We start from the raw sequence: 26951 nt of genomic DNA, 5'->3' as shown, positions 1-26951 counted from the left end.
GAAAGATGAATGGTGCCAATTTCCTCACTTGCAGCCAAGGGCTGAATTGCGGAGGAACCAGAGAGGTGAGATCGGACGTCAGCATATTAAAGGCGCCTCTGGCAGCCGCTTCAGTCCATTTTGATCACACCTCACCCACCCAGACCTACGACGGCACAAATCGAGATAGAGCACAACACCGGGCACTACGTGCCCTACTCTTTGCGAACAGTGCGTGCGTTCTTTTACGTCCCACAATTTATTTGTAACATAGAAGGGTTGTGAGACGGGATCTCTGGCTTTACGTCTTATCCGAGAGACGTAGCAAAGTGGGTAAAGCATCTTGCTTAAGGATACAGCGACATACCCCTGGTAGGACTTGAACCCAGGCCCTTCGACCCAGAGTCCAGGCCCCGGTTGTTCGAAAGCCGATTAGCGCTAACCCACGATTAAATCGCCCTAACCCAAGAATAAAATTTAACCCACGATTAGTTTCTGTTCCTGAAAGCGTGATTAGCTCTATCCCAGGGTTAAAATAAAGGTTAACTTTAACACACCTAGCGAGGTGGATTAACTCACTAATCGAGGGAAAACTTTCCCCAAACAAAACAAAATGGCCGACTTATTACTTGGCGGATTAGGCTTAATGCCGGCCCCAAGAAGGAAAGAAAGGACATTTAGGCTACCAGACGACTTTTCCCTGTCCAATTTTACTGATGAAGAATTGAGAAGTCGATATCGTTTTGGCCGAGAGTCCATAGAATTTTTATCTGAGCTCCTTCGCGACGATCTTGAAAGAGATACATCTCGAAACCATGCTTTGTCGACAACTATGCAAGTCCTTGTAGCGTTGCGCTTTTTCGCTTCCGGAAGCTTTCTTCAAGTTATTGGAGATACTCTGGGCCTGTCAAAGTCATCCGTGTCCCGTATAATCGGTCAAGTTTCGCTTGCCCTTGCACAGAAACAAAGAAACTTCATCAAGTGGCCATCGACCGAAGAGGAGATACTTCAAAACAAACGCGGTTTTTTTACCAAGGGGGGATTTCCTGGGGTGATTGGCTGTGTTGACGGCACTCACATCAAGATTCAGGCACCACATGAAAACGAAAACGATTTTGTCAATCGTAAAGGGTTCCATTCCATAAATGTGCAAGCAATTTGCAATCACAAAGGTAGGTAAAATACTCAAATGTCACAATTAGTGTTCTATGAAAATTGCAAAATAACCTTTGGCAGGGAGGGGTACTCCCCTTATAGAAGGTTTTAGATTGAGATTTCTAGCACACCAGCTGCTATGGGGTTGCATTGTTGGGAGTTACTAGATTGCAGTTTCACATATTCAGGAAATGGGAGTGGTGATAAAATTTTTTTTTTTTTAATATTTTTTGAGTCAAATGGTATAGGTGGAGTTTGGTTTGCAAACACACATACAGAAAATTTACCAAAATTATCACACCAATATTTTAGTGACAGTATAAAAAAGTAAAAAACAAGGGAAAAAAGCAAGAAATAATGTGGGATATTTGTGAATATATTGCTCAGCTAATGACCAACAGAGTGCAACAATCGGCAGGGATTTCAAAATGATGCAGTCTCCCAAATTTCAAAAAACAAATTAAACAATGAAAAGGTTTTCCAAGTAAACTAAATATTTGTATCAGTTACCCCAGTTCATCACAGACACAATTATTGTTGTTTCTCTTTGCAGTACATTATTGTTATAAACTGAGATGAGATTCTGAGAACTGGTCACATAACTTCTTTGCTGTTTTATTTTAGGCATGTTTACCAACATTGTAGCACGATGGCCAGGCAGCACCCATGACAGCTTCATATTTAGGGATTCAAGAATTGGCCAACAACTTAATATCCAACACCAGTCCCTGGAAGATGGTTTACTGTTGGGTGACAGTGGTTACCCTTGCAAGCCATACCTGATGACCCCTTACCTGAATCCAGTCACTGACAAGCAGCAAGAGTTCAACAGTGCCCACAAAAGAACAAGAGTGGCAATAGAACAAGCCTTTGGCTGGTGGAAGCGAAGGTTCCATCTGCTTCATTCTGAGATCAGAATGAAGCCAGAAAAAGTGTCCATCATTATCGGAGCATGTGCAGTTTTGCATAACATTGCAATTCTGAGAAAGGAACCTTTGGATGGCTATGCTGAGGCTGATGATCAACCTAATCTTGTTTGCTTCCGGGGTTCAGAGGATGGCAAGGTCATCCGAGACCACATCTGCAACACCTTTTTCTGACAATTTTTAATTTTTGTATTTCTGCCTTATGCAATCAGTTTTGCTCTTAATTTAACTTCCCATGAAATATAAAAAATTCATATATGCATTTAAGGGGTTCCTGGTAGAAAAAAACACATTATAATAAGTTTGACTCAAGAATCTGTTTTATTATGTCAAAATACATTTTGAGAACAAAATACATTGTGTATGTTTTATAATAAATTATATGAGAACAACATTTGCCCAAAATATTTCTTTAAGAGGACTTATTACACTATTCCTCCTTTAAAATGAATCGGTGTTGGGAACTACAAAATTTGCATTTAATGCAGTTGCGAAGGTTTGGTTTGCATTGACGTGTTGCTCCAGAAGATGAATTTGCATTTTCAATTTTTGTTTTTTAAGATTCAACATTTCCTTCTGAGTACACAGGCATTCGTACTGCATTTTTAAAACATCGCCATTACTTATCCTTTTTGAAGGCTTCCTCTGTTCATCAGCCTTGGCTGGTGAAGAATGCATGTCTTCATTAAGGCTCAGACAGTCTTCTTCAAACACAGTCTTTGCAGACTCTGCTGGTAAATGAGCATCTTCTCCTACAAAATATTTCAAGCACAATTAAGGTTTCACTCAGGCTCAAAAAGTGTGAATTTAGTTTTATGCATCACATAAATGAAATAACAGAAGGAGCATCTCTCCCGCAAGGAATCTGAGGCTTAAACATGTAAAAAATAAATTATTCAATTTCATAAAATGAATTTGTGTACTGGTAGACTTAACTCAGTGAAATCATTCACGAAAATGCTTATAAAATCTGTAAATCATGTACCAAAAGTTAAGCTTATTTTAGACAGATAAAGGGGAATCAGAGTGAATCGACAACGAGAACCGTACCACAGTTTAGTGATCGAAAAAATAGGACATGATAACAGGTACAACAACAAATTATTTCGTCAATCACAAACATAAACAAAGTTGCGTCAAAACGAAATAATAAAAATTAGTTATTTATACATGTAAATAGCCGATCGTAAATATTTGAAGAACACTCCTTAGTACAAGATAAATAAAGAAACAATAGGAGCACTTTGTCTTTGGCAAAACGAATTTTAACCAAATTATAAACCGTATCCAAGACATTCTTCGAAATCAAAGGTTTTTGTCTCACTCCTCAGATCGCTTTCCAAAATGACGGAGCTATGCAATCTTCGACATATGAATTAATCAAGTGAAGCTGAAATTTATATATATGTCTGCTAAATTACTGACAGTCCGTCATGAGCGTTCGTCTATATTCAGCTTAAACAGGGTTTAATCGAATGCAACCCTATAAATGCCGCAAAAGCAGAAAACCGGTTTGGAGTTCTCCGTAGCAGCCTTCGCTTAGTGAAGTACACTCATGAAATGTGACGGGATAATAAACTAAACAAGGTGAAACTTGATTAATACAGTTACGGATATTGGAAAAAAAAACATGCAAACTTATCTTTTCCTCCCTTGTGTCCGAACATTTCGTATGCTCAAAGACGGGAAAGCGATTGATAAGCTGAAAACCCCGCCGAAACAACATGGCCGGTTGACTGTCTACAATTTTAAAATTTTTGGTAACCTAGAAACAATAGAGAATTGTTTTCAAACCTGTCTCAAAGCCAATCAAACCGCTGAACGCCGGCGTGTCCTCAAGCACCTCAATAATCTCTTTGCTGGCAACACTCGGCGACTTTGGAGCCCGACCACCTCCAGTTATCTTGGTCTCCCTCTTGAATTCTGCAAATTCTTTCTTGGCGATGCTATGGAGATTTTTCCACTTGTCTTTTACCTCCGTGACTGTTCGCTTGGCTGTTCCGACCGCATTTACCGCTTGGGTTATTTCTTCCCATAGCATTTGTTTCTTTTTGTTGGTCACAGCATTCGTTAATTTGGATTGGATTAAATCGAGATTTTTTTTGACATTATCGGTGATGACTTCAATCTCATAAACTGAAAAATTATGCTTTCTTTTTCTGTCTTTCGTTTGGTTTCCACTTCCATGTGCACTCTCCCTTTCCGCCATTTTTTCCCTCCAATTTTTTTCCGTGCGTAGCCGCGTAGCTCTTAATAACCGGTTTGAATGGTTTAACCTCAGCTTAATCGTGGGATAGTTAATCAAGGGATAAATCTGCTTTCAGGAACGTTATTTTAAACCTAGATTAGCTATCCTTGGGATAAGAAATTTAATCGTCGATTAACCTCTAATCGAGGGATAATTTAATCGGCTTTCGAACAACCGGGGCCAGCGCACTAACCACTGGACCCCTGACGCCCCACCAACTACTACTCAACACTCCTCGACACAGCCGTGAAAGACAGCGACTACATAGGGTTTTTGGGCAAAAAAAAACTCTCCAAGTGGGGCCTGCGCTCCATTATGTCACGGAAACTTTATTTTGGCTTGTCGCACAAAATTTCTAAAATCCGTAAATTTCTAAATCCGTAATCCGATCCGGTCCGATCCAAGTGACGACTGACCTCGTGATTGCCGCATGAGACAATCAGTCACGCAATCGTGAGGAACTGAAAAATGGCGAAAGTCGCTGTGTGGAAAGCTTTCGTTAGTTTCCTTTTACTTTTCGCTAGGATTTCTTTTAGCAAAAGAGATTATTCCATGAATGGAACGGTTTATTACACAGATGGGTGAGTTTGCTATTTTTATTCCGTTTTTGTCGCAGTCAATTTGATCTTTGGGATAATATTGTGATCTACATCTACAGCTAAAAAAGCGAAAGAGAAAAAAATTAATGTATCGTATTTTGATGTTTATCCTAGAGATTGTATTTTTATGGGCTGGGAATGGTTATTATAAGCTTAAGATGAGATGGCTAAGGGCCAAGAATCTACTGGGCTGATCTCACCTCTCGTTTCCTCGTTGATATGTGATCACGAGTTATGTAACACTTCATAATTAACGAGGAAAGGTTCCGATGAAATTTCATTTCGGTACCAGACTTCAAACAATTTTTTAGCGCTAAAGTGTTTCTGCTGACAAGTAAAGTAAAATTTCCGCACCGCCCCATACTATTGTAAAACAGATCTGTTTTCCCAATGGCAATGTATTGTTTTCCTCTATCCAAGAACTGAATGCATAATGTAGTATAGGGCTGTGCGGAAATTTTACTATAAGTAATAGATAATAAATAATTTATTTAGAAATGATTACAGGAATCTCATGTTCGGACGAAAAGTGGTGGATGCTTCAATTCTGCTAACTTTGACCAAGTGTGACATCACGTTATCATGGTTGAATATTGAACAACTTTCTAGTCAATATGGGATTACTGTAATATTAGATTTAGCACCCTCCTTCCTTTTCTTTGGGGAAAGGAAAAGAGGGATTGCTGTGATTGTCAGGAATCCTAAAACACCTTCCTTCTTCCTCACAAAAACATGAAAACTTTGCAAACCTTATCATTATTTTATAGTTACAAATAAATTACAGACACAAGTCACATATAGCATAAATTTAAACTAGTCATGAGCTTGTGATAACAGTTTATCAGGAATAAACTAAACATGCAGCTAGACTATACAAATCATTAACAGCCTACATAAATATGGTCAAACAAAGACTGACAATGGATTTCCTATAACAATTTCATAGGAAGTACCATATAGAGTTTGGAGTACTTGACAAAGAAAATGGTGTAGCCTATGGAACCTATGATGATGCTTTGATTGCTACAGGGTATGTGAAGCAAGTGTGATCAAAGGCAAACATATAGCTGAGAAAGGGGAGGAGGGTCCTTGGATGATTGCTCTCTCACCCCTCCCCCTTTGTAAAGGAAAACTGAGTCTCTTTTGCAACCAAAAAACTACTAATGTTCTCAAATGTTGATACAATGTTAAGTTAGGACCCCCCCCCCCCCAATCAGTTGATGATACTTGGAGTTCATGACAAATGGGATGCATATGAAACTTGGCAAGGAATTTTTCACCATTTAACAAATAGTGGAAAGTGAGCTATTTCCTGGCTTAGGTTAGTAAACTTATATTTGCTGGTTTTTTTTTTTTATTTTAGATGGGGTGAACTTAACATTGCTTCAGGTTCAACAGGAAGTTACAGTGATCAGACTATCATGTTTGCAGCAGGGTATCTTGAGGGAGCTTTGACTGCAGGGTAAATGTCTTGAAGATGAACTCATTATATTGTTAACTTCCCAACTGAATTTACTTCTGAAGAGTAAGAGAGAATGTTTAATAACCCTTTATACCCTAACATCAGTATACGTTTTCTCCATACTGTTCTCTATACATTTCCTATGGTACTGACAAGGAGAATTTGCTTAACAATCAAGAGCTTCTTTAGTTAGTGATCATTTCCTTTATTCTCATGACCTCAATGTTTGTTTTAGGGTTGATGCTGATAGAAGAATTTAGTTTCTAATCACTCTTAGGGTTTAAAGGGTAATAACATCTTTATTTTGTTTCCTTATAGGAGGATAAATGAAAATTATGAGAACAATTATTACATTGCCTTCGGCCAAAAATCAGAACAGTTTGTGAAAAAGGTTGAAGAATGGTTTGATGCCCAGGTAATGACAAACAGTATTTTTTTTGCTTAGTGGTGTGCTAGTTGTCTTCCTTAGGGTACCTTTGAAGTTATGATGTTGAAAAGAAACTTTCTTTGAGCTTGGAAACATCTTCTGTCCTCTCCTCTGGTGAACTATGTTGCTCTTCCATCCTCCATTAACACTGGCTGACATCCATCATTGTTGTGTTCCCTAATGCTATGTAAATAACAATTGAATAACACAACTGCACACAAAGAAGTTGACCTTGCTCTTTTTTGTTTCTTTGCTTCCTTATGCCCTCTTGTACATGACATCCCTCCTTTTCTTTAAAGAAACAGAGCATAGCAATCATTCAACCTAGTTAGGAATAGAACAAATCACTCTTGATTTTTTTTCGATCATTTCTGCTGAATTTTGCTCTGCGCAAAGACATATAACTTGTTGATGCAAAAATGAAAGATTTTTCCTATTTATTTCTTTTGTAGGAAGAATGGATGAGAAACAAAATAAAAAGTGAATCAAAGAACAGCTCACTTTGGAGACAAATGGGAAACATTGTGTCTCAATATGATGGTGAACAATATTAGTCAAATATTCATTAATTTATAGAAGGCTCTGAGCTTAGTGTTTATAATAATTGTATTCGAAACTCCGTTAAACTTGTTTATTTTGTAGGAATCACTCATACATCAATTTGCTCAATCAAAAAACATTGAAACTCTCAAAACGAAATCAGGGTGTTATTACAAAAAAAACACACGTTATCAAACTGGTTAAACAAGAATATGTCAAACAAAACGCAGTGTCTGATGTTACTGATTAACTTAGTTATAAAACAGTGTAAATGATTTCTACAGTGTTCCTCAAATTCATCATTTGCCAAAAAAAAGAGCTGAGTTTATTCCCATGTAGACTGACCCAGACTGGCAAATCATCTTTTTCCTGTTGGTTTGCTTTTTTCCACTTTGCTGTAATGGTACTGAAAAAAATTTCCACTCCACAATCCATTTTTTGTAAAGCAAAGAGCTTGAAACAGATTCAACAACTTTTGCTTTCTATGATGCTTAAAAAAATGAAATTTGTTTTAGAAGTAGCATTTGTGAGTTATTATTGATCTGTTTAATCTTCTGATAAGAGTTTGGTCATTCTGTTAAGTTAATGTTGACGGTATTAATTTCATTGAGTAAATCTGTTGTAGGGTGTGTGTAGTTGTTAAGAAATTATCAACATCTACTTCAACTCAGGCTGTCTAGGTATTAATTACTGGGTAGTCTGACCATTATAGGCTTTCTATCTCATTTTGATTTTTCTTAATATAGGGCTTATAGCTGGTTATACAGAGAACCCACCCAAGGAGAAGGTAAATTCTGATTGCAGCATAACATATAAGTTTAGGAAGTCATGCTGCCTAAGATGATTTGCTGTTGATGAATTTTTCCCAATCTTTTTAGGAAGTGCTGGGCAAGTTTGCTTTCCAACTTCTTAATGGTATTGGTGATTACTTGACTCTGGGTGATGTGATCAGTCCTGATGGACCACCCGACTGGAGTAGTATGACAGAAGAGCAGATTACAGCCAAGGTATTCTTTAGAGTTCAATTTGGGTGTTAAGTTATTATTGTTCTTAACCCTTTACCTCCCATGAGTGACCAAGTCAGAATTTCTCCCTACAATATCAATATAATGTCAACCAGATAAGTGATGGGAATAAAGAAATATATCAATTTGGGGATAATTTGTCAATCCAATACCAAATTCTCTGAACTGACATCGTAAGAATTGTATGGTTGACAGTAAGGAGAATTAAAAATTTTATGTGGGAATAAAAGGATTAAGGTACAAGGTGCTTTTGATCTTGATTGCATGTATTCATAATACAAGCTCTAACTCTATTGCTGCATGGAAGAGTATAATATGATAGGCTGAATTGTTCATGCGTTTTGATTGGTTCTCACTAACTCTATTGGAGGGAATACGCATAGATGACATCACCATGAACACTAGTTTGCTTTTTTATTTTATGAAACAAATAGATTCCAGATTGTCATGGATCTGTACAGTTATAAATTGCAGAAGATGTAAAAAATGTAGTGAGAACATCAGTGATATGCTCCACTGTGCCATGCATGTGTGGCACATTTTTGTTCTCATCACATTTTGACATCATCTCTGATCTGTTACTGAACAGACACACAGCAACAGGGAATCTATCTGTTAACCCTTAACTCCCAAGATCTCATTTTAATTCTCCTTACTGTATGCCATACAATTCATATTATGTTAGTTTGGAGAATTTGGAATTGGATCAAATTATAATCCCCTTATTGATATTTTTCTTTATTCTCATTACTTGTCTGCTTGATATTATATTGATATTGTGAGGAGAAATTCTGTCTTGGTCATTCATGGGAGGGGACACAGTTACCTCTTGGCTTAACCCTTTGGCTCCCAGTCGTGATTAACATGTAACTTCTCCCTATAATATCCATACATTATTCAGCAAACAGGTAATGAGAATAATCAAACTTATCAGGTAAAAGTCACTATCTTGATCCAGCACCAAGTTCTCATAACTAATTTACAAGGAAATGTGTAGCAATGAGAGTAGCCTGTAGAGCAGATGTAATTTAGGCGTGCCAGTGCTGAGTAATTTCATAACGAATATTATGGCCACCATCTTTGAATTTAATGGGAGCAGAAGGCTGGGGAGAGGAAAAATTTATACCAAGGGGGTGGTCGACGGTCAAAAATAAGGAGAGGGATGGGGGTAGGGGAGTGAGGATTACGCTGTCTTTTCTCCCCTCTCCCGCCCCTTACCCCCACCGTCCACTCTAACTGCAAATCTAAAATGGCCGGTCGAACAAACAATTGCGAGCTTTTTAGCGTTAGCTCCCACTATCAAGATCCCTGCATTGCAGGCTACAGTGAGGGGGAGAATTAACAATCAGATCTTGGGAGTTAAAGGTTTAACATGCTGGACATGGGATTGAGAACAGGACACTTACATCAAGGGACTTCTTTGAAATATGTCAAACTAACACTTGAAAAAATCTGTTATAAATTTAGGTGATATTCCTTTGTTGTATAATTTATTCACTTTAAAATTTGAAATAGATTTTTTACCAAGTCAAAAAAATTTCCCAAATGCAAAATATTTTTCTAAAATAAGTTTGGTATGTTATCTTACTTTAAATATGGGTACTTACCTTAAGCAGTAGTGATATTAGGCCTTGTACCTGGAAGATGGGAGCACATGCAATAGTGAGAACAACTTCTTTTCAGAAGTAGTGTAGACCACCTCCCAGTTGGCTTCTTAGCTCATTTGATAAAGGGAAGATCACACTCATATTCACTGATTAATCTACAGTCTACACATACATGTATGATATTTATATATTCACAGTCATTTATCTTACTTTAGTTAGGAAGAATGGGCCATTGTTCTGCACTTATTAAAGTTCTTCCAGGTTATGAAGATATCTTCGCAGGACATTCAAGGTGAAGTATTTCTATCTTCCTTACTTTTAGCTTCCTACCTGAATTATTTTCTGACTTACATTTCTCAAGGTTACCAATCATCTCAGTGATTACCTTATCTGTATTATGGCTACTTAATTTGCTTTTAAACTTTTTTACTTGGTTTGTAGCTGGTTCTCATATGGTGCAACAATGAGGATCTACAAACATTTCTACTTCAATCTGAGAGATCCAAGCACAAGTAAGTTCTAGAACTTTTTAATTAAACATTTTTTATTATAATTATTAAAATTGTATTACTTGCACCACTGAGCACTGCATAATAAAAACAGTGATACATACAATACTAGCATTATTTTACATTTCTAATTTACAGTATGTAAAATACTAATATTGATCACAATTATTATTACATTGATATTACGCTTAGCAGTATAATTTATCAACAATGCATGGTTAACACTGCAAAAAAAACCATTTATCACAGGCACTGCTTCATGCATTATTATTACAAGGAGATATTAATGAAGATAATAAACAACAACAAGAACAAAGAGTACATAAATAAATAAAATATAGATAAATAAAAAAATAGGCTTTTAAACTTTACAGCGATTGGACTGTTTAAGTTTTCTTTTTTTCTTGGTGGTTTAAAAGTTCAGTGTTCTCTAACCACATAAGCACAAGCCCAAGCACAAATACAAGAGCATCAGCTCATATTTTACTGTGAAAAGGCCTCTACACAGGCAAAACACAAGCACAAGCAGAAGTACAGGGCACAGAATTTTTCTTTTCTCCTGTGCTAGTCTTTGTGCTAGTTGACTTTCATTTTCACTTAGCTTATTTACCTTATGCATGCGGTTGTGCTTGTGCTTTTGTCCCCTGTGAAAACCACAAGCTTCACATTACCATGACATGTAAGTTGTTATCCTTTACAAAGTCAATAGAGAATTATTGTGGAATGTGATGGAAATTTTCAGGTGCAAAACGGATGTCTTTTTCAAGCTATCCTGGCTACCTTGTATCACTGGATGATTTTTACATCATGGACAGGTTAGCTTGATTTTAATTAAAGTTGAACGATAGCTGAAGGGACCTTCTCTGACTAGGAAGAGGCTGATGATACCCAAACAGGGGGTTCACTGAACCAGCTGCAACTAATTTCTCTTGCTTGATAAAAGTTCCTCCAAATCTAAAGTAGAAATAGCTTATACATTTTCACTTGTCAGCCTTAATTGTTTTCTTGGTTGAGATGCATTATATATATGAAGGGAGAAAGTGAGGAACTGTTGAAAGCCAACTCCAATTGGTAGTGGATACATCATATTAACTAATATGTTGCAATTTGTATCTTGTTTCCACATTACACTCTTCACAACACTTGGAGACAGTGTTGGCTAGTGGTAGGGGTGCTGGGCTTTTAATCTTGTGATCCTGGGTTCAAGCCCTCCACTCTGCTACTCACTGAATTTGTTCTTGGTTTCCCCAAGGTCAATTCCCTAGCTGCACTTTTTATATAGTCAACTGGTCTGTCTATGGCCAGTTGGGATTTTTAAACACTTTGTTTATTCATTCATTCTATTACTCATTTGTTTGTATTGGCCCTGAAAAGCTCCACTGGGGGATTAGTCAATTAAGTATACTTAGTTCACATTCATAAATTTATTTCTCTGAAGGGGGAAGTTTGTCACTGAATTTCCAGGTAGCTGCACTGCTACTGTACATTCAGTCAATGTCTATTTTTTTTTGGTCTTCTGACTTTTTAGTGGCTTAGTTATGGTCCAGACAACAAACAATGTTTTCAACACTTCACTGTATAAGTACGTGTCAACAGAATCCCTTCTAGCTTGGCATAGAGTACGCCTTGCTAACTTGATGGCTCACAATGGTGAGGAATGGGCAGAGGTTTATGAACAGTATAACTCAGGTATGTAGACTCTTTCCTGCATTATGCTATTGATGTTAATCAACACTTCACATGTTCAAAGATCAAGCAGTAAAGTAATGAGAATAAATAGAAATATCATTTAGGAGATTATTAGTTGATGTAATATCAAATTCTCCCAAGTAACATCATGAGAAGTATATTGTAGACAGGTAGACAGTAAGGAGAATTAGTAATGAGATTTTAATCAGCATTAAAGGGTTGACTATCTTTGTCTTGTTGCTGACTCGTGGCATGGGACAAAATAATGAATCAGAGTCCCCAGGAGGATCACACCTCAGACCTTTGGATTCTGCACTAAGCCTATGATCCTACCACTGAGGTTAAGAGCTCACCACTGAGGATAAGAGCCCACTACTGAGCTTAAGAGCCTACCACTGAAGCCAAGAGCTTACCTCTGAACCTAAGAGCTCAGTGTTAAGCCTATGAGCCCAGTACTGAGCTTAGGGGCTGAGCACGAAGCCTAAGAGCTTACCCTAAGCTTAGGAGCCTACTACTGAGCCTAGGAGCCTACTACTGAGCCTAGGAGCCTACTACTGAGCCTAGGAGCCTAGTATGGAGCCTATGAACCTACCACATAGCCGAAGAGCCTACTACTGAGTCTGAGTGTTTTGCCCAAGAACACAACACAGTTTAGTTTATAATTATATGACATGCATCCTGCATGCAGCCAGGATCAATGATGTTGAAAGTGTTTAGTGATTAAATAGCATAAGAAAGATGGTAAAGTTTTAAGCTCAGTAATGAAATTAAGGAAGATGCCTTTTGTCTTGTCACAAATGGGGAGGCAAGATGAAAAACTAGTCTTTTTTTCATACAACTCCTTTGGGTAAATCCTGAGAATTTTGTGTCATGCCATCAGGCACCCATGTGCCTGGGTGCCTAATGGCATGATGATCAGAAGGAAGGGATGTGCCACAGGTAACATCCCTTTATGATTTGAATGGACCCTCCTCAACACTTGTCCTTTTTTTATGTCTCACAGGTACTTACAACAACCAGTACATGATCCTGGATCTGAAACGAGTTGAGTTAAAGAAAAGTTTGCTAAGCGGAGCTCTGTGGGTTGTGGAACAGATTCCAGGGTAGGTTGTGAAAATCACATTCACAAAGTTGCCACAAGCAACACTGCCATTGACTCCTCTACGTTCAGTTACATATTGAATGTAGGTTTCTAAGATAGTTTTTCTTGGCTCTGTGACTGACTGTCTTTCATTTATTGCGTAAAAAAATACTCAGCAGTTAATTTCACTCAGGCAAAAAAGGGATATGTGTTAAAGTTTGTCAGGAGCTCATTATCTAGAGCTTCCATCTTCCATACTAACCCTCTGAGTCAACCCTGTCCTGTATCTTTTTATTTTTAGAAGCACCTCCTACAGGGTTTTTTTGCAGGTGTTTAAATAATAGCCAATCATAAGAGAGCTGTGGGCCTCTATTGCTTACGTCACTTGCAGGCTGCACGAAAGTATTTCAATAATGGCATAAAGTGCGGAAAGTTTACCATTTTTTTTCGGGTGTTATGCGAACGTCAGCGTGTTTTCCTGTTTTCCGTGTTTTCTCAGTTCTAAAGATAAAAAGATACGGGACAGGGTTGACTCAAGGGTACAATTGGTATGGAGGCTCCGGGTAATGGACTCCTGAGTTTGTGTAATTTTGAGGATCAATCTGTGTGGTATGTCTGGTGGCCTAATAGCTTTCAAGTTGGACTGAAGACAAAGCAATGTAATTTCATTTTTATGGAGAATCGAGACAGTAAAGCCCAAGACAGCTATTTGTGATGAACTGAAGCCTACATTTTTTCAATGTTTCCAATATCTGATGATCTGTCTTTCAGGTTGGTGGTCAGCGGAGATCAAACTGAGATCCTCAGAGCAGGTTATTGGCCATCTTACAATGTGCCCTTTTATGAAGAGGTGAGTCCAACAAAAATGCGCTCTTATAACTGATTAAAATTCACTTTGCCGTTTACAGTTGAGAGAATTTGTTTAATGCCAAGGCAGTGGCTGCTAGAGTGTTCACAAGCTCACAGCTGGTTATTACATCTACCCCTGCCTCTCCCCATCCCTGATCGTGACACAAGTCCAAGTGATTTTCTTAAGTGTCCCTTCAAGGGTGGAAGGGAGAAGGAAGGAGGAGGGGGGCACCGTTTTTTTAAGCCACCTATGTTGGGGTGCACATTTACCATTGCTGCTTTTGCTGTATGCTAACCAGGATTTACTTAACGTGTGGGGACTGCTTTGAATACAATACGTAAACTACATGAAGATATCACATCTGGTGTATACACGAGATACATCTTTTCTGATATCTTCAGTGAACATAAATTGTTTTCCTTTGGCGATAGTTCTTAGCCTAGCTTAATAAATTTGACGGTTTAATTGTTTTTAATCAGGTGCTTTGTTATCTCATTAGATCTATAATCTGAGTGGTTACCCTGAATTTGTGAAGAAACACGGCCCGTCTCGATCATACCAGCTGGCTCCAAGGGCTGAGATATTCCGTCGTGACCAAGGACTGGTAACTTACTGCATTTAGATCATTGATCTGTCTTTAAATGATATATTATCGCTGGTCTAGTGACAAGGAATTTTGATTCATAATGCTGCTCGACCATTTTGTAACAGATGAATTTTCTGACTTTACAGGTTAAGAATTTGACATCGATGAAACACATCCTACGTTACAACGGTACGATTGTGCTTAAATCATTGATTACGTTATTGTTTTCGTGCTCACAAGCTTGCCTCTTTCCCAGCTAAGGTGGATGAAGGTCAAGAGGCCATTTTATAGTTGTGTACTTAATTGCCAAGCCTTTGATTTAGAGTGTGGCTGAACTTGACCATGTCGTGACAGAGACCAGTATCTAGTTAGCATGATAGCAAAGTAATTTACATTTGACGCAGCACTACAGTTTCCATAGTAACTTAGTGTAGCTGATAACATACTAGGTAAATATTTCCGTAGACAACAAAATTGCACGAGTCCGCAGGGCAAGGGCAATTTGTAGTCTTTGAAAAATTTACAAGTGCTTATTACACCAAATTGCAAGAGAAATCATTTTATTAATTGTAAATAATGTACATAAAACAACATCACAGAGTAAAGACAGACGAAATTTTGAAAGCCTGCACGTGCTATTCGTAATTTGCGCACGTGTTACAACTTTGCACCTGTGTTACATGAGAATGCACTCGTTTTCAGCCAATCAGAAGCGTGTAATTTCTTCAGGTACATTATTAATCTCTAAAAAGGTGGATGAAGTTTTTTTAATCTTTAGTGTTCTTCCCGATGAACACAGAAACGCTACTCTGTTAGGGTTATATGTAGTTTCTTTTTTATCCCCTCGTGATAGGAAACTCTTCCTTCTTATTCAGATTATCCTACAGACCCGTACTCAGACAATAATCCCTACAACTCCATTTGCTCCCGAGGGGATCTGCTTATTACATCAGACAGAAGCCCAAATGGTTGCTATGATACCAAGGTAGAGTTCTGCCGTTGGCTTATAATAACTCCCCATATGGGTAGAGTGAGTTTCGATGGAGTGTATGTAAAGTAAAACTGAGGTTATCGCAATGGACAGTCAGAGCAAAGGCTAACATCACCAGGAGCCAAAGAAGATTCAGAATAAATTCAAGAAAATTTACTGAAGCGCAAGAAAACGCAAGTTGGTCTGAAGGACAGTGAATTTTTAGAACGTTTGAATGCATGATACATAAATTGTAATTTTGCTTAAAACGCGTGATCTAGTTTTGAGATGGAAAAACCACGGGGAAAGATTTGGTTTTAATTTTTGGAGTCTAGTTTTCAGTTCTGTCGATAGTTTAGTCCTTTTTCCTCGAAATTGTACGTGAAATTCAATAAATGATTTAACTCGAAACCACAAGTGACCAAATAACGATTGTTAGTACTTTTGATCTGACTGGTGATCTGGGCAACGCGAATTTTTTACCGCTACCAATTTTGGATTAAAGGGAAGCAAACCATTATTATCCCGAGCTTCCTTCGACATTCAAACTTTATGATAGATACTTTTGTTGATAGAGCTATACTTCGTTTCACTTATGGAACCCGGAGTTATTTCTCTCCTGTTTTGAAACTTTTTTTGGAAATGGCACCTAAAATCGTTTTCTGTTTTTGTCTTCAGGTGACAGATTATGGGATGGCAAAGTCGTTAATGTCGGAAGCTATCAATGGTCCAACTCACCAGGTAATCTTAAAACCCTTAGAAGACTAGCTGCTTTGTTACCCTCTGAAACAGCCTCCCTGCTAATAGTTGTGTGTGGTTTAAGAAGTAGCAGTTTTCTGCAGTATTCCTGTGGTTCGACAAGCTTGTGACCAGTCAGCGAGGGACGTGTAGCATGCCATGTGACCACTGGAAGGCATTTAAATATCACAAAATGCTGACCAAAACCGTGTATAAGTCGTAGTAAACTTTAGGTACGCACTTGGGGTTTTAACTCCTCCTCTGCAGATTCCATACTCCACGCGCATTCGATCTGTTTTCTTAGCTTGCTTTCGCGTATGTCACTTAAAATAATCTTATCTCTTACATGTAAAGTAATGAACGATATTCCACTTATTTTTTTTTTTCAGGGCTTACCTGTCTTTTGTTGGAGTCATTTCTCTTTTCCAAACAAGCATGTTGGTTTGGTGAGTACAATTTCAATTTAACGCAACATTTTACGTATTTTGGCCAGAAATTCCTCACACTACTTTATTTCTATAGAGATTGGGGTAAACTTATAAAAGCATTGAGAATGAATACCACGTGATTTTTTCTTCACTTTGTTTCTCTTTCAGCCTGATTGCTATGACTTTGACTTCGTGACCATGAAGCCGAAATTTTAATAGTTAGTAGTTTCCTGGGTCGCCTAAGAGCTAATGATGACGAGTAGCAATTTTTGAATACTTACTACTAATCGGACCTGATTTGTCAGACTCGTACCTTCCAAGAATTACTTTCGTTATAAATCAGAACTTACCGCCGTGAATATTTAAATCCTGAACTTCAGTCAATTTCTAAACTTCAGTTCATTTCTGAATTTCATCCACCTTTTCAATGGAATTTTAGTTTGTTCCAGGCGTGCAGTGAAACGTAGCGAAATAAACGAACGGCATGATAGCAGCAGTGGAGCAAAAGAAGGGAGCGGGCTTGGGTTGGGGCGCGTGATGAACTTACGCGACTCGATCCAAGCCTCCCTCGTTTTTACGCTCAGCCGCTTCTCTCACACCGCTACTGTAACACCATTTACCACGAACTGACTGTACGCCTGGAATGGGCTAGTGGAATTTTGATAGTCTGACCGTTCTCAGTGGCTAGTGGAAGGCGCCTCCATGATCAGACTTGGAAGATGATTTGTTCAGCACAAATGATAGGTCTCTTAAACAACTTTGAAATTAGATAACGCAATATTTATTTAGGTAGACGCGATTGCTTGCTTACTTTTCTGAACGCAAAAATTTTCTTAAGGCAAACAAGAAGCCGTCAAAATTGTTTTAGAACATGCAATTTTTTTAATTTGGTATAATAATATAATATAATAGTATAATATTTCTTACTATAAATCGCACAAATCGTTAAAAAAAATCCCCGTCACCCTCTAGTTTAGCTATTAAAATCGTGTGCTTTATTTAGAAAAATTTATTGATGTTATCTTTTAGTAAAAATTTTGGAAATTAAAGCATTTTGTTTCTTAGAGCGGGCTAGCGTGATAGGTTATCGTATGGGGGTTCTGGGGGGCCTGAGACCTCCCCCCCCCCCTTTTAAACCCTTTTTGTCACATTAGCTAAAACATGACATGGTGCATATTGTGTACATCTACGAAAGAATCCCAAAATAGAGCTACCTTTAGGTCCATTTCCTTGGCAAAAAGGCTCCTCCGGAAAGGAAGAGAGGAAGCCATTCAGTTTTCAAGGAAACTGGCTACCACCGGAATGCAAATACCAAGGTAGTCAGATGCATACAAACAAAGAACTAAGGAATCTATTAGAGAATCGATAACTCTGATAGAATAAATTACCTTTTATTCGTTTCTATTGGAATCCATGAGACTGCAAAAGAAAGTATCAGGAAGTACGTATCATCAATTAATTGAGTTCCGTCGTAGCACTTCTGGAAGTATATTTCCAGTAGAATTCAAGTTTTCCATTGGAAAATATATTTCCTCTGATGGAAGCTATTCGCGTGTAATGGTCGAAGCTTTAATATGTCGAGACTAACCTGCGCACCATATGGTTTTATACAAAATGAGACACTATAAGAACAATTGTGAATTCCACTTGCAAGTTGCCGTCCAGCGCAGTTTATGAAGTGAAGCCGGACAATTTAGAATTAGTTCTCTACAAGTAATGCTATACTTACATGTCCGTCAATTAGAAACGCTGAGAAGTATTCGTAACAATTTCAAAGGCAGGCGTACAAATTGTGAATCATTTAAGTCGATCCTCCCATAGCAAGTAGAAACTTGCTGAAGACAGAAATTCTTCACTAGGCGGTACATTCTAACTAACTGGATACTCGTAAAATAGAAGAGGACCAATTCACGCCGAATGGCCGATAAAATTATAAAAAGATTAGTTCAGGGAAAAAAGATAGACCCTCGTGAGTAGCGTATCAATTGAAGGGATGATTCAGCTCCACATTTTCGTGAAACTAAGCCGTAGTCCCGAAGGCAATCTACTGTTATCGCCATTCTCTTCTTTATCCAAGAACTGTGTGGGGCTGTGTGGAAATCTTAGCAAATCAGATTGCGATGACACTTTTCTGATCCATTTTGATACAAGATGTGCAATTACATAAGGGCCTATTTACACGGTACGACTTTGTCGCATGCGACAAGCTTACGACAGGCTTACGACACGAATTGTTTCGTGTAAATCAAACCTACAACTCGCTTACGACTCTTAAGTCATGTCGTAGGTCTGTCGTAAGCTTGTCGCATGCGACAAAGTCGTGCCGTGTAAATAGGCCTTAATGAAGCTGTTGACTGTCTCTTGAAGATAACTACCTTGAGCAACCCAAACGAATCACAGCGTAATGGTGGTCTGTACAGATTTTAGCATGGAAACTAAGAGATCGAGACTGTACTTTAAAATATGGCTGAAAACTGTAAGGAAGGTAGCAAAGAAGGTAGCAAAACTCATCGACAAACTCGTCTTCACCGACATCGTGACTTGGCAAAAAAAGGTTTACAATCCATCGACCTAGGAAGTCGATACTCTTGCGGAAGATGAACGAAAGGGAGTGCGGGATAGAAGAGAAACAGATTTCAGTTTCATTCAAGTGCATGGCATTTGTGAGTGTTTCAGACATGCTTTTCGCTACAAATGCAGCATTAGGGAAAATAAACTTGATGACTTGTTTGTCAGGAACAAGGAATTTTCTAAACCACATGGGCATCCACTATGACAGTTTTTGGTATAATACGTAAAGGTGCAACCTCTCAGCCAATTCCACTAGAGCAGTTCAATCAGAATGTGAAGAAGGTACATGGATACATCAAATCCATTATTGGGAAAGAAGAAGAAACAAACCAACTCAAGAAAGACTCAACCATGAATGGCCCTGAAGGATCTGTCCCTCAAAAGATATCATATTTTATCGAGCTTTGGAAGAATGGTGTCAACAGCCTTATAAGAAAGATAGCAATTATTAACATTGACTACAAAGATAACGTTGATTGGCAAGCTTTACTTACGATACAGATAGAGGATCTACTCTCGGTATCTCATTTTTCTCATATTCCATCTCATGGATAATTACCGTCCCGTGAGGCAAAGATTAGTGAGGAGTGAGACTTCGAAAGATAAGTTAGGGGTTTACCACCGGCAGTGTGTACGCGGGACAGAAACCTGATGCTGTTGCAAGGGTAAAATTTCCAAATGACCAGTGCGAGCAATCGGCTACTACCTTAATCTCTCACATTCACTCTGTGTGGAGGGGTACGAAAACGATTTGGAGGCTTCTGCCTCAGCCTCTTAGATTCCCTCTGTGGAGGGGTACGAGAGTGGTTCGGAGGACAACGATAGTGAAATAGAGCTTGATTCGGAAGAACTGATCATTTGTAAGCCAATGATAACAATGTCTCGAGGAAAAGAGAAGGTGGGAGTATAGTTTGATGTCTGAGTGCAGAAAGGCAAGGATGTGAAGTAACGTCATGAATGGTATGATGGCCAGCTAGTGTGGTTGTTATTTAAACAGTCTTAACAGGAAGACATAGTTTTGATTTATGCTAATGATTTTTTTGCTAGCAGCACCTACAGATGTGCCAAATGTGTTTAAAAAAAAAAAGTTGAAATTAGAACGCTGCTTCACTTTGGAAGTATTGTTAATGCAACGGTTGTCGTCTTCGTAGCTCAATTTGATCTCTCAACCTGCAAAGGAAAATCCCGAGTTCCGTTGCAATACAACAGAAGAAACAATGAAAAATGTCAAAAAAGATGAACAGCCAAAAAAAGAAGGATTTAGCTGCAAAGCGAGTCGCTCAAGGGGCGTTATTGAAAAAATATTTATTTTTTTTACGCTCTACCCTAGAGCTAGTTTGTTCTCTCTTCCTGGTTTTTCCCACTGGCCTGGACCATACTAGGAATTGGGACTTTGATCGCTTCAGATCAGATAGGATACGAGAAATTGGGACTCACTAGTAATCTGATACCGAATAGACTTTGACCTCAAATATTCTTTGCTATGTAGCGTTCTGTTTTGAACACACTCCACAGTGGGCATGATATGCCGTAATGATTTCATCTACCTTTCATGATCTATATTAATTTTTCAACAATATACTATAGACCTGTGCGTTTGATCAAATCCAAACGCAAAGTGCCGTTTCACAGGCCTACCCTATTACAAAAGGACAGATTTGCTCGAAAAAGAACCGTGGACGTTCTATCCGTGAATAATGCGCCCAATGAGAAGGTGATCTTTTCTCTGGTTGCTTGGGTTCTTATTTAAACTTGATGTCAATTGAGATTTCCTGTGATGAATACGAAGTTCTTAGACATTCCAATCACGGGTTTGAAAAGCATTAACGCATTTTTCTCATTCTATCTTTTGTGGTTATATCCACAAGAATGCCTCATTGATAATATAGAAATGATCAAAAATACAAGAACGAGCTAATTCTGTGATCAAGCGGATGAATTAAGCCAGGTTACAATCTGAACTGGTTTATTCGTTCGCCAAAACGTACAGTGCAAGCACAGCAAGAATTTGCTGATAATCGGTGACCTTCTTTGTTTCACAACGTTTTTACAAAGGCCACAAACGATCACGGATTGGATTTTGTTTTGAATAGCCCTATACTAACTTCCATTAGCCTTCTGTAAGTGAAGTCACCTCATTTCGCCTCTTTTTTTAACGTCGAAGAGATCAGACTAGCAGAAAATCCTGAAAAAAGAAGAATAACATGGCGTTGAAGTCGGACATACAACTGAGGAAGTGCGTAAGCGAGCTCCCACCATTACAAAAGGAACTTTTAAGAGCGGAATTTCGTCATTTAGTTAAGATGAAGTAATCTGCAATCCTAAATCTTCGTTTGTGGCTTATAAGCCAGGTGATAAGCACCAAGTTCTTTTAAGAACTTGGTGCTTATCGGAAAGTTATTGAAACTTGGTTTTCGATAATACTCAATGCCTAATATTTCTCAACATAGAATCATCAATTCCAGGTTAGAAGCGTCATAAAAAAAGTTGTGAGCTTATCGCTGGGGCTCTTCGTGCTCGGATTGAGGCAGTCTGAGATCCAAAGGTCCTCTAGTACAGTATTACCACGTGTAAGAAATCTGCTTTGAACATTGTTTTAAGAATAAACATTCTGTTTATACTTGAAGTCTCCTTGGAAATACTATTTTTGACTGGAATTAAATACGGAAGGTTGCGGGGGGCAGATCATTGACCGAACGCGGAAGAACAGTTTATGCTAATTGCATTGCTGCCAATCAGAAGTGAACAGAGATCTCGGTATAAATATATCTCTCACCGAAAAGACTGCTTCATACATGTTACAGAAGAAGAACTAAGGAACCAAAGAACTAATCGAACCAAACCTTTAAACAAATACAAAGGAAAATATGTGGCTTAAGTACTTTCCAATTTTCGTCTCAGTATCCGCAAACAATAAAATAATTTGAAAACTGCTTAACAACTATTTTCCTTATCTTCATTATTAATTTTATTCAAAGTCAAGTATAGGTCTTCGTCTGGCAGAGGAATTTTTCGACAAGTTTCGTTAAACTCGAACTTCCCAGGACAAATTAAATAATCTATTTTCAAATCTTGGGTTGTTTCCAGTGTTGCAGTTATTTACGGTTACAAGCAGAATGAAAGAACAAAATCAGCCAAAATTGATACAGCGTTTTATAACTAATTTTTGTGACAGCTGTAAAACGGAAAAATCTCTTTTCAGTCCCGCTGGTTTTACGATATCCGTGGATATCGACTCGAAGCCAGATTCATTTAGCTTTTCGACGCCATCTTGGACTGACTGACACATATAGCCTCGATCTCATGCGGGTATCTATCCGCCTCGATTTCACGCGAAACTTCAAATCCGACGATGGCCGAGTGAATACTTGGGAAAGTATGTAGATAAATTTCACCCAATTGATCGGACGACATGAGTTACTACAAATCTTAACTATGAGTCGCGCCACCGTTTGAGTTCGAAGGTTCATGATTAAAGCCCTTGATTTTATTACGCCGGGTCAAAAATACCCATTCTTAGGGCATAGTAGGGCATTCTACTTATCCTTGTTTACTACTTATTGATAATAATTAATGAGTGTTTCCTAGTGAACGTCGATTCATATAACATGCATGGCTGAACTTAAAGAATGAACTTCCTGCTTTTGGAAAACCATAACATTTTCTCTCTGAAGAAGTGAGAACGATCTTGTTGTAAACGCCACCTTTGACCACCATATTCTCAGCTAAACGTTTTTTGTCTCTGTCCATTTTCCTTGCTGTATTTGTAACGGAAAAAGTAGGGACTTATCCCACAGGTAACTGATTGAGCAAACAATGGTTTTCCTTTTTTTTTTGCTTCGTCAACAGCAATTCCTACAGATTATTCCGAAAACATTATAGAAACTCGTGCTCTTGTGTGAAGCACAAATCATATTTTCCCTTAGAACACGAAATCTAAAGCTTTGCATTCGTGAACGTAACTTCCATCAAAACAGATAACAGTGATGCCAGCAGTTATCTGTTTATCAAGCAGTTGTTTTGAAGTGATTATGGACTCTTTGGGCAGCTTGTTCAATATCTTACAGCCACTTTGAAACAAGTTGGCGAGTGAACGATTAAGATCGATTAATCTCCAGATGCCTGTGTTGAATCGGAAAACACGTTCTATTTATGTCCATATAGTTACTAAAGTGGCCTTTTGTCGCTGTAGGTTACTGTAATCGGAATTAAACTTTTCCCGTGGTGTATTACGATTGAGAGAGACCGTCTAGGGGGTGAATAAAGTGATGAGATTTAATAACCAGACAAATTGTCAGACAAATGAAAACGTATTAATTGCCAGTTGTTATGGAACTTAGTTTCTTTTCAATAGCTGACCAGCTTCATATCTTCCGTTTAGTATTTCGCAAGCGTCGCTAAAGTATTGAATTAAAGTAACAGAGGACATTTTCAAGGTGTAAAGCGTCCAAAGTTTGCGGAATATCACTTAAAAAATATGTACGTTCCAATTTTCCACTCAGATATCGACTAACTATAAAAGAGTTTGAAAACTGCTTGACAAATAATTTTTTTTTTATTTTCATTAGCAATTCCAACTGTCTTTATCAAAAGTTAAGTACAGTTCTTCGTATAGTATAAGAAGACTTCGAAAAATGTTCCTGACCTGGAAATAATATGAGTCGTATTTTTCATATCTTTGCAAAAAATTAATTAAATATTAGGTTACTTCCCGCGTGGCAGTTATTTATGGTTACAAGCAGATTAGATCAAAATAAATTTATTAAAAACCAATAAGGCGTTTTATAGCGTTTTTATGACAGCTGTTAGACGAAAACTATTTCTCCAACTCTTAGTTTATCAAGGCTAGTGTTTCTCCCTCACGATGGCTATATCGGTTTCCTATTCATTTGTTTAAACGTGCACCAGTGTTTTTCACGATCGGCTATGTATTCAACAAATTGAAGGTTCCCTAAAGATCCATAACTAAACTGACGCTGTCAAAACAGCTTCAGACCGTCTGTGAAAATTTTTAGCCGCAATTTAATTTAAATATCAATTAGTCCGATCCTTTGAATAGAGAAGGAGGTGGTGCAAGGTCAAACTATCGTTCGGGGGTCCTTTGACTTATTTAGAAAATTTGTAAACAGTTTCATTAAAACAACCCCTTCCTTTCTTTAGTGAATAAAAAAATCAAAAACTCATATAACGCATCAAAAATCAGATCTCCTTAAAGAAAACGAATGCTTCAACAAATTCTAATCTCGTCGCTTTCGTTGTTTGCGTTTTTGCTTCACCGCTTATTTCTCCCTGTTTGTTTTGGTAGTTTTAGACGTAAAATCTGCCGGAGGGTTGATAGATAAAAATTCAAATAAAAATGGAAAGAATGCAAGAAAAAATTGAGTCCTCTCAAAGGTCAGTAGTCTAACATAAAAATAAGTTTATCCAATATCCGTTTTCTTTTGTAAGGAAACAATTTTTCTGCTTCGCTGTCATGTGCTTCATCGTTTTGTTCTTTCTCTGTTTGTTAGGCAATTTTCTGGTTAATAAGTTGCCTGAAGGTTGATAAGAACCCTGGCGTGGTGTATCGTATCATATGCAATAAAGGTGTTGACGATACTACATTGGTGGTAAACTAGTGATGAATAATTAAAGGAATATCGAGTTTATCCTAGCTATTTACTCATTTCATTTCCTCGTCATTTACTTAAACTGTTCAATTTCTGAGTGCCCCTAACCGAGTGTTCTTTCTGGGTTTGAGGGTGTCGTCTCGACTGGAACGTATGTTCCATTTTCATTCCTTTTAAGGTAAGGCGTAGTGAGCAATTTTTATCGTTTCAAAGAAGCCAGTTCATTTACAATGAAGAGTTCGGTAAAATTTCCGCACAGCCCCATACTATTGTAAAACAAATCTGTTTTCCCAATGGCAATGTATTGTTTTAGTCATTGTTTTCTCTATTCAAGAACTGAATGCATAATGAAGTATGGGGCTGTGCGGAAATTTTACCAAGAGTTCGATCAAGTCCTGACCAACGCACGTGTGAGCCATGTTCTCGAAGGAGTTAAGATGCCTCTTATAACATGCATGACTGGTCGCTTGATTGATTAAAAAGATCAACAGATTAGGAAATATAACAACAACTATCACAGCTTCTCGTCGGAAGACTTCAGTTGCGAACTAAGTTCCTAACTGTTCGGAGCATTATGCGTTCAGCTGTTGGTGTCTGTGTTTGCGTGCAAATTTTACTTGTCATCGTTGTCCCAAACTATGCGGTGGATTTTCCTAAAGGTAACTGTGTCGTAAATTGTATTCTGTTCTTGTTTCGATTTCAATTGATGATGAGAACGCATAACCACCGCGAAGTGATCTTAAGCTAGTACTTTGAGACACTGCTACTCTGTTTGATATGTGACTTTCAACTAGACTCGTTTCTTCGTAATGCAAATATGTATTTCTTGAAAACCGTTGGAATGCAAGTTCTTCTCGGACTTTGACGCAATTGTAACGACAGGTGTATTCAACAGCATTTCACATGCCTCATTTCATGACAATCATAGGTAAAAATATTTCAACTCTGCAATGGCAAAATCTCTTGTTTACTGTCGTGCTTATAAAGCTTGGACATTACGGAATCGCGCCCATTGAAAAGCGTCGCCCGAGAAAAGTGGGGTACCCATGATGCTTTGCGGGCGCAATGACCTAGAAATGAGGTTGCAAACGCTCACCGCCAACTTCGGTCGCTTTAGATCTGAATTGACAAAATCCCAAACGGGAGTTGTAAAATTTCGCTTTGCGTCCGTTTAGAGACAATGGAGATACAATTGGAGCAATTAGCATTGTTTCAAAGTGACGAAATGCTCTTTTCGTCGGTAAAGAGCGAGGGCCGCGTTTGCATATCAAAAGAGCGTGAAGTGTTCATCCGTAAGCTTATGAGCGTGAGCGTGCACCTACGTGGAGCGGGAATCTACAACGTATACTTAAGCTTTTCGAAAAGTAATTAGACTACCGACGTGTTATCTGAAACTGACGGCAATAACGGGCCAAAAAGGAAGGTAAAATTCCGCACAGCCCCACACTACATTATACGTTCAGTTCTTGGATAGAGTGACAAAAACAATACTTTACCATTGGGAAAACAGATTTGTTTTACGATAGTATGGGGCAGTACGGAAATTTTACTAAAAGGAATATTTCTGTGATGTTTTGCTTTCTTGGCGAAGTTGATGGTCGAACCTCGCAAATCTGCCGCATTTGAGTCTTAACACAAATTGAAAACCCGGCATTTGAAAGGTAATTTAATTTTACATCTGACCGATTTTTAAACGATATAACCTAATCAAGATAACGCCACTAATTACGTCTATTCTTCTTCGATGAAAAGCGCTACGTTTCGGTTGTCTGCACAAGAAACAATACTTTCGAACACTGCGTACACGGGGGATTACATGATTGACAGTCGGATTGACAGGCCTGCGTGAAGTTACGCATGCTCTCTTTCTCTTTTCTAGCTTATTTGCATTTTCCCGTGCGACGTTTTTCAATGGGCGCGATTCTGTAATGGACGTGCTGTTTCAGAATTTT

The 26951-nt window shown here is 38.2% G+C and overlaps 3 protein-coding genes across 4 annotated transcripts in view; 2 read left to right on the top strand and 1 right to left on the bottom strand.

Annotated features, from left to right (window-relative positions):
• Positions 1–2358: 2358 nt before the first annotated feature.
• Positions 2359–4490, bottom strand: LOC149044925 (uncharacterized). Its single transcript, XM_089206887.1, has 2 exons — positions 3855–4490; positions 2359–2812 (listed from the first exon to the last, which is right to left on the bottom strand). Exons 1-2 carry the CDS (start codon positions 4267–4269, stop codon positions 2502–2504), a joined length of 726 nt encoding a protein of 241 aa, XP_089063013.1. The 5' UTR covers positions 4270–4490; the 3' UTR covers positions 2359–2501.
• A 133-nt stretch (positions 4491–4623) lies between these two features.
• LOC113671950 (phospholipase-B 81) overlaps positions 4624–26951 on the top strand; it is a 65930-nt gene continuing 43602 nt past the window's right edge. The window contains exons 1-19 of one of the 2 annotated variants that reach the window (XM_027188220.2): positions 4624–4889; positions 5854–5937; positions 6271–6369; positions 6688–6784; positions 7249–7336; positions 8083–8123; positions 8215–8343; positions 10184–10260; positions 10410–10480; positions 11220–11292; positions 12006–12166; positions 13170–13269; positions 14019–14097; positions 14597–14701; positions 14830–14872; positions 15559–15668; positions 16332–16394; positions 16781–16837; positions 16988–17883. In XM_027188220.2, the coding sequence (XP_027044021.2) occupies positions 4777–4889; positions 5854–5937; positions 6271–6369; positions 6688–6784; positions 7249–7336; positions 8083–8123; positions 8215–8343; positions 10184–10260; positions 10410–10480; positions 11220–11292; positions 12006–12166; positions 13170–13269; positions 14019–14097; positions 14597–14701; positions 14830–14872; positions 15559–15668; positions 16332–16394; positions 16781–16837; positions 16988–17035 (1638 nt within the window). In that variant the 5' untranslated portion in view covers positions 4624–4776 and the 3' untranslated portion in view covers positions 17036–17883. Of the gene's footprint in view, positions 4890–5853; positions 5938–6270; positions 6370–6687; positions 6785–7248; positions 7337–8082; positions 8124–8214; positions 8344–10183; positions 10261–10409; positions 10481–11219; positions 11293–12005; positions 12167–13169; positions 13270–14018; positions 14098–14596; positions 14702–14829; positions 14873–15558; positions 15669–16331; positions 16395–16780; positions 16838–16987; positions 17884–26951 lie in introns of those variants that run through there. The other variant, XM_089206851.1, reaches the window with a different exon arrangement.
• The window catches only part of LOC149044922 (coadhesin-like), a 31602-nt gene continuing 30185 nt past the window's right edge, over positions 25535–26951 (top strand). Inside the window, exon 1 of the mRNA XM_089206893.1 lies at positions 25535–25658. Coding sequence (XP_089063019.1) covers positions 25574–25658 — 85 coding nt within the window. The 5' untranslated portion in view covers positions 25535–25573. The remainder of the gene's footprint in view (positions 25659–26951) is intronic.

Source organism: Pocillopora damicornis, chromosome 5 (assembly GCF_964200805.1).
Source record: "Pocillopora damicornis chromosome 5, jaPocDami1.2, whole genome shotgun sequence".
Taxonomy (NCBI): Eukaryota; Metazoa; Cnidaria; class Anthozoa; order Scleractinia; family Pocilloporidae; genus Pocillopora; species Pocillopora damicornis.
This window is presented reverse-complemented; position numbering and strand designations above follow the sequence as displayed.

Bases quoted from the DNA above. Each gene is read 5' to 3' on its own strand.
- LOC149044925 (XM_089206887.1), bottom strand. From the start codon at position 4,269: ATGGCGGAAAGGGAGAGTGCACATGGAAGTGGAAACCAAACGAAAGAC. The intron at 2,813-3,854 runs GTTTGAAAACAA...AATATTTTGTAG, and splicing joins TTTGATTGGCTTTGAGACAG to GAGAAGATGCTCATTTACCA.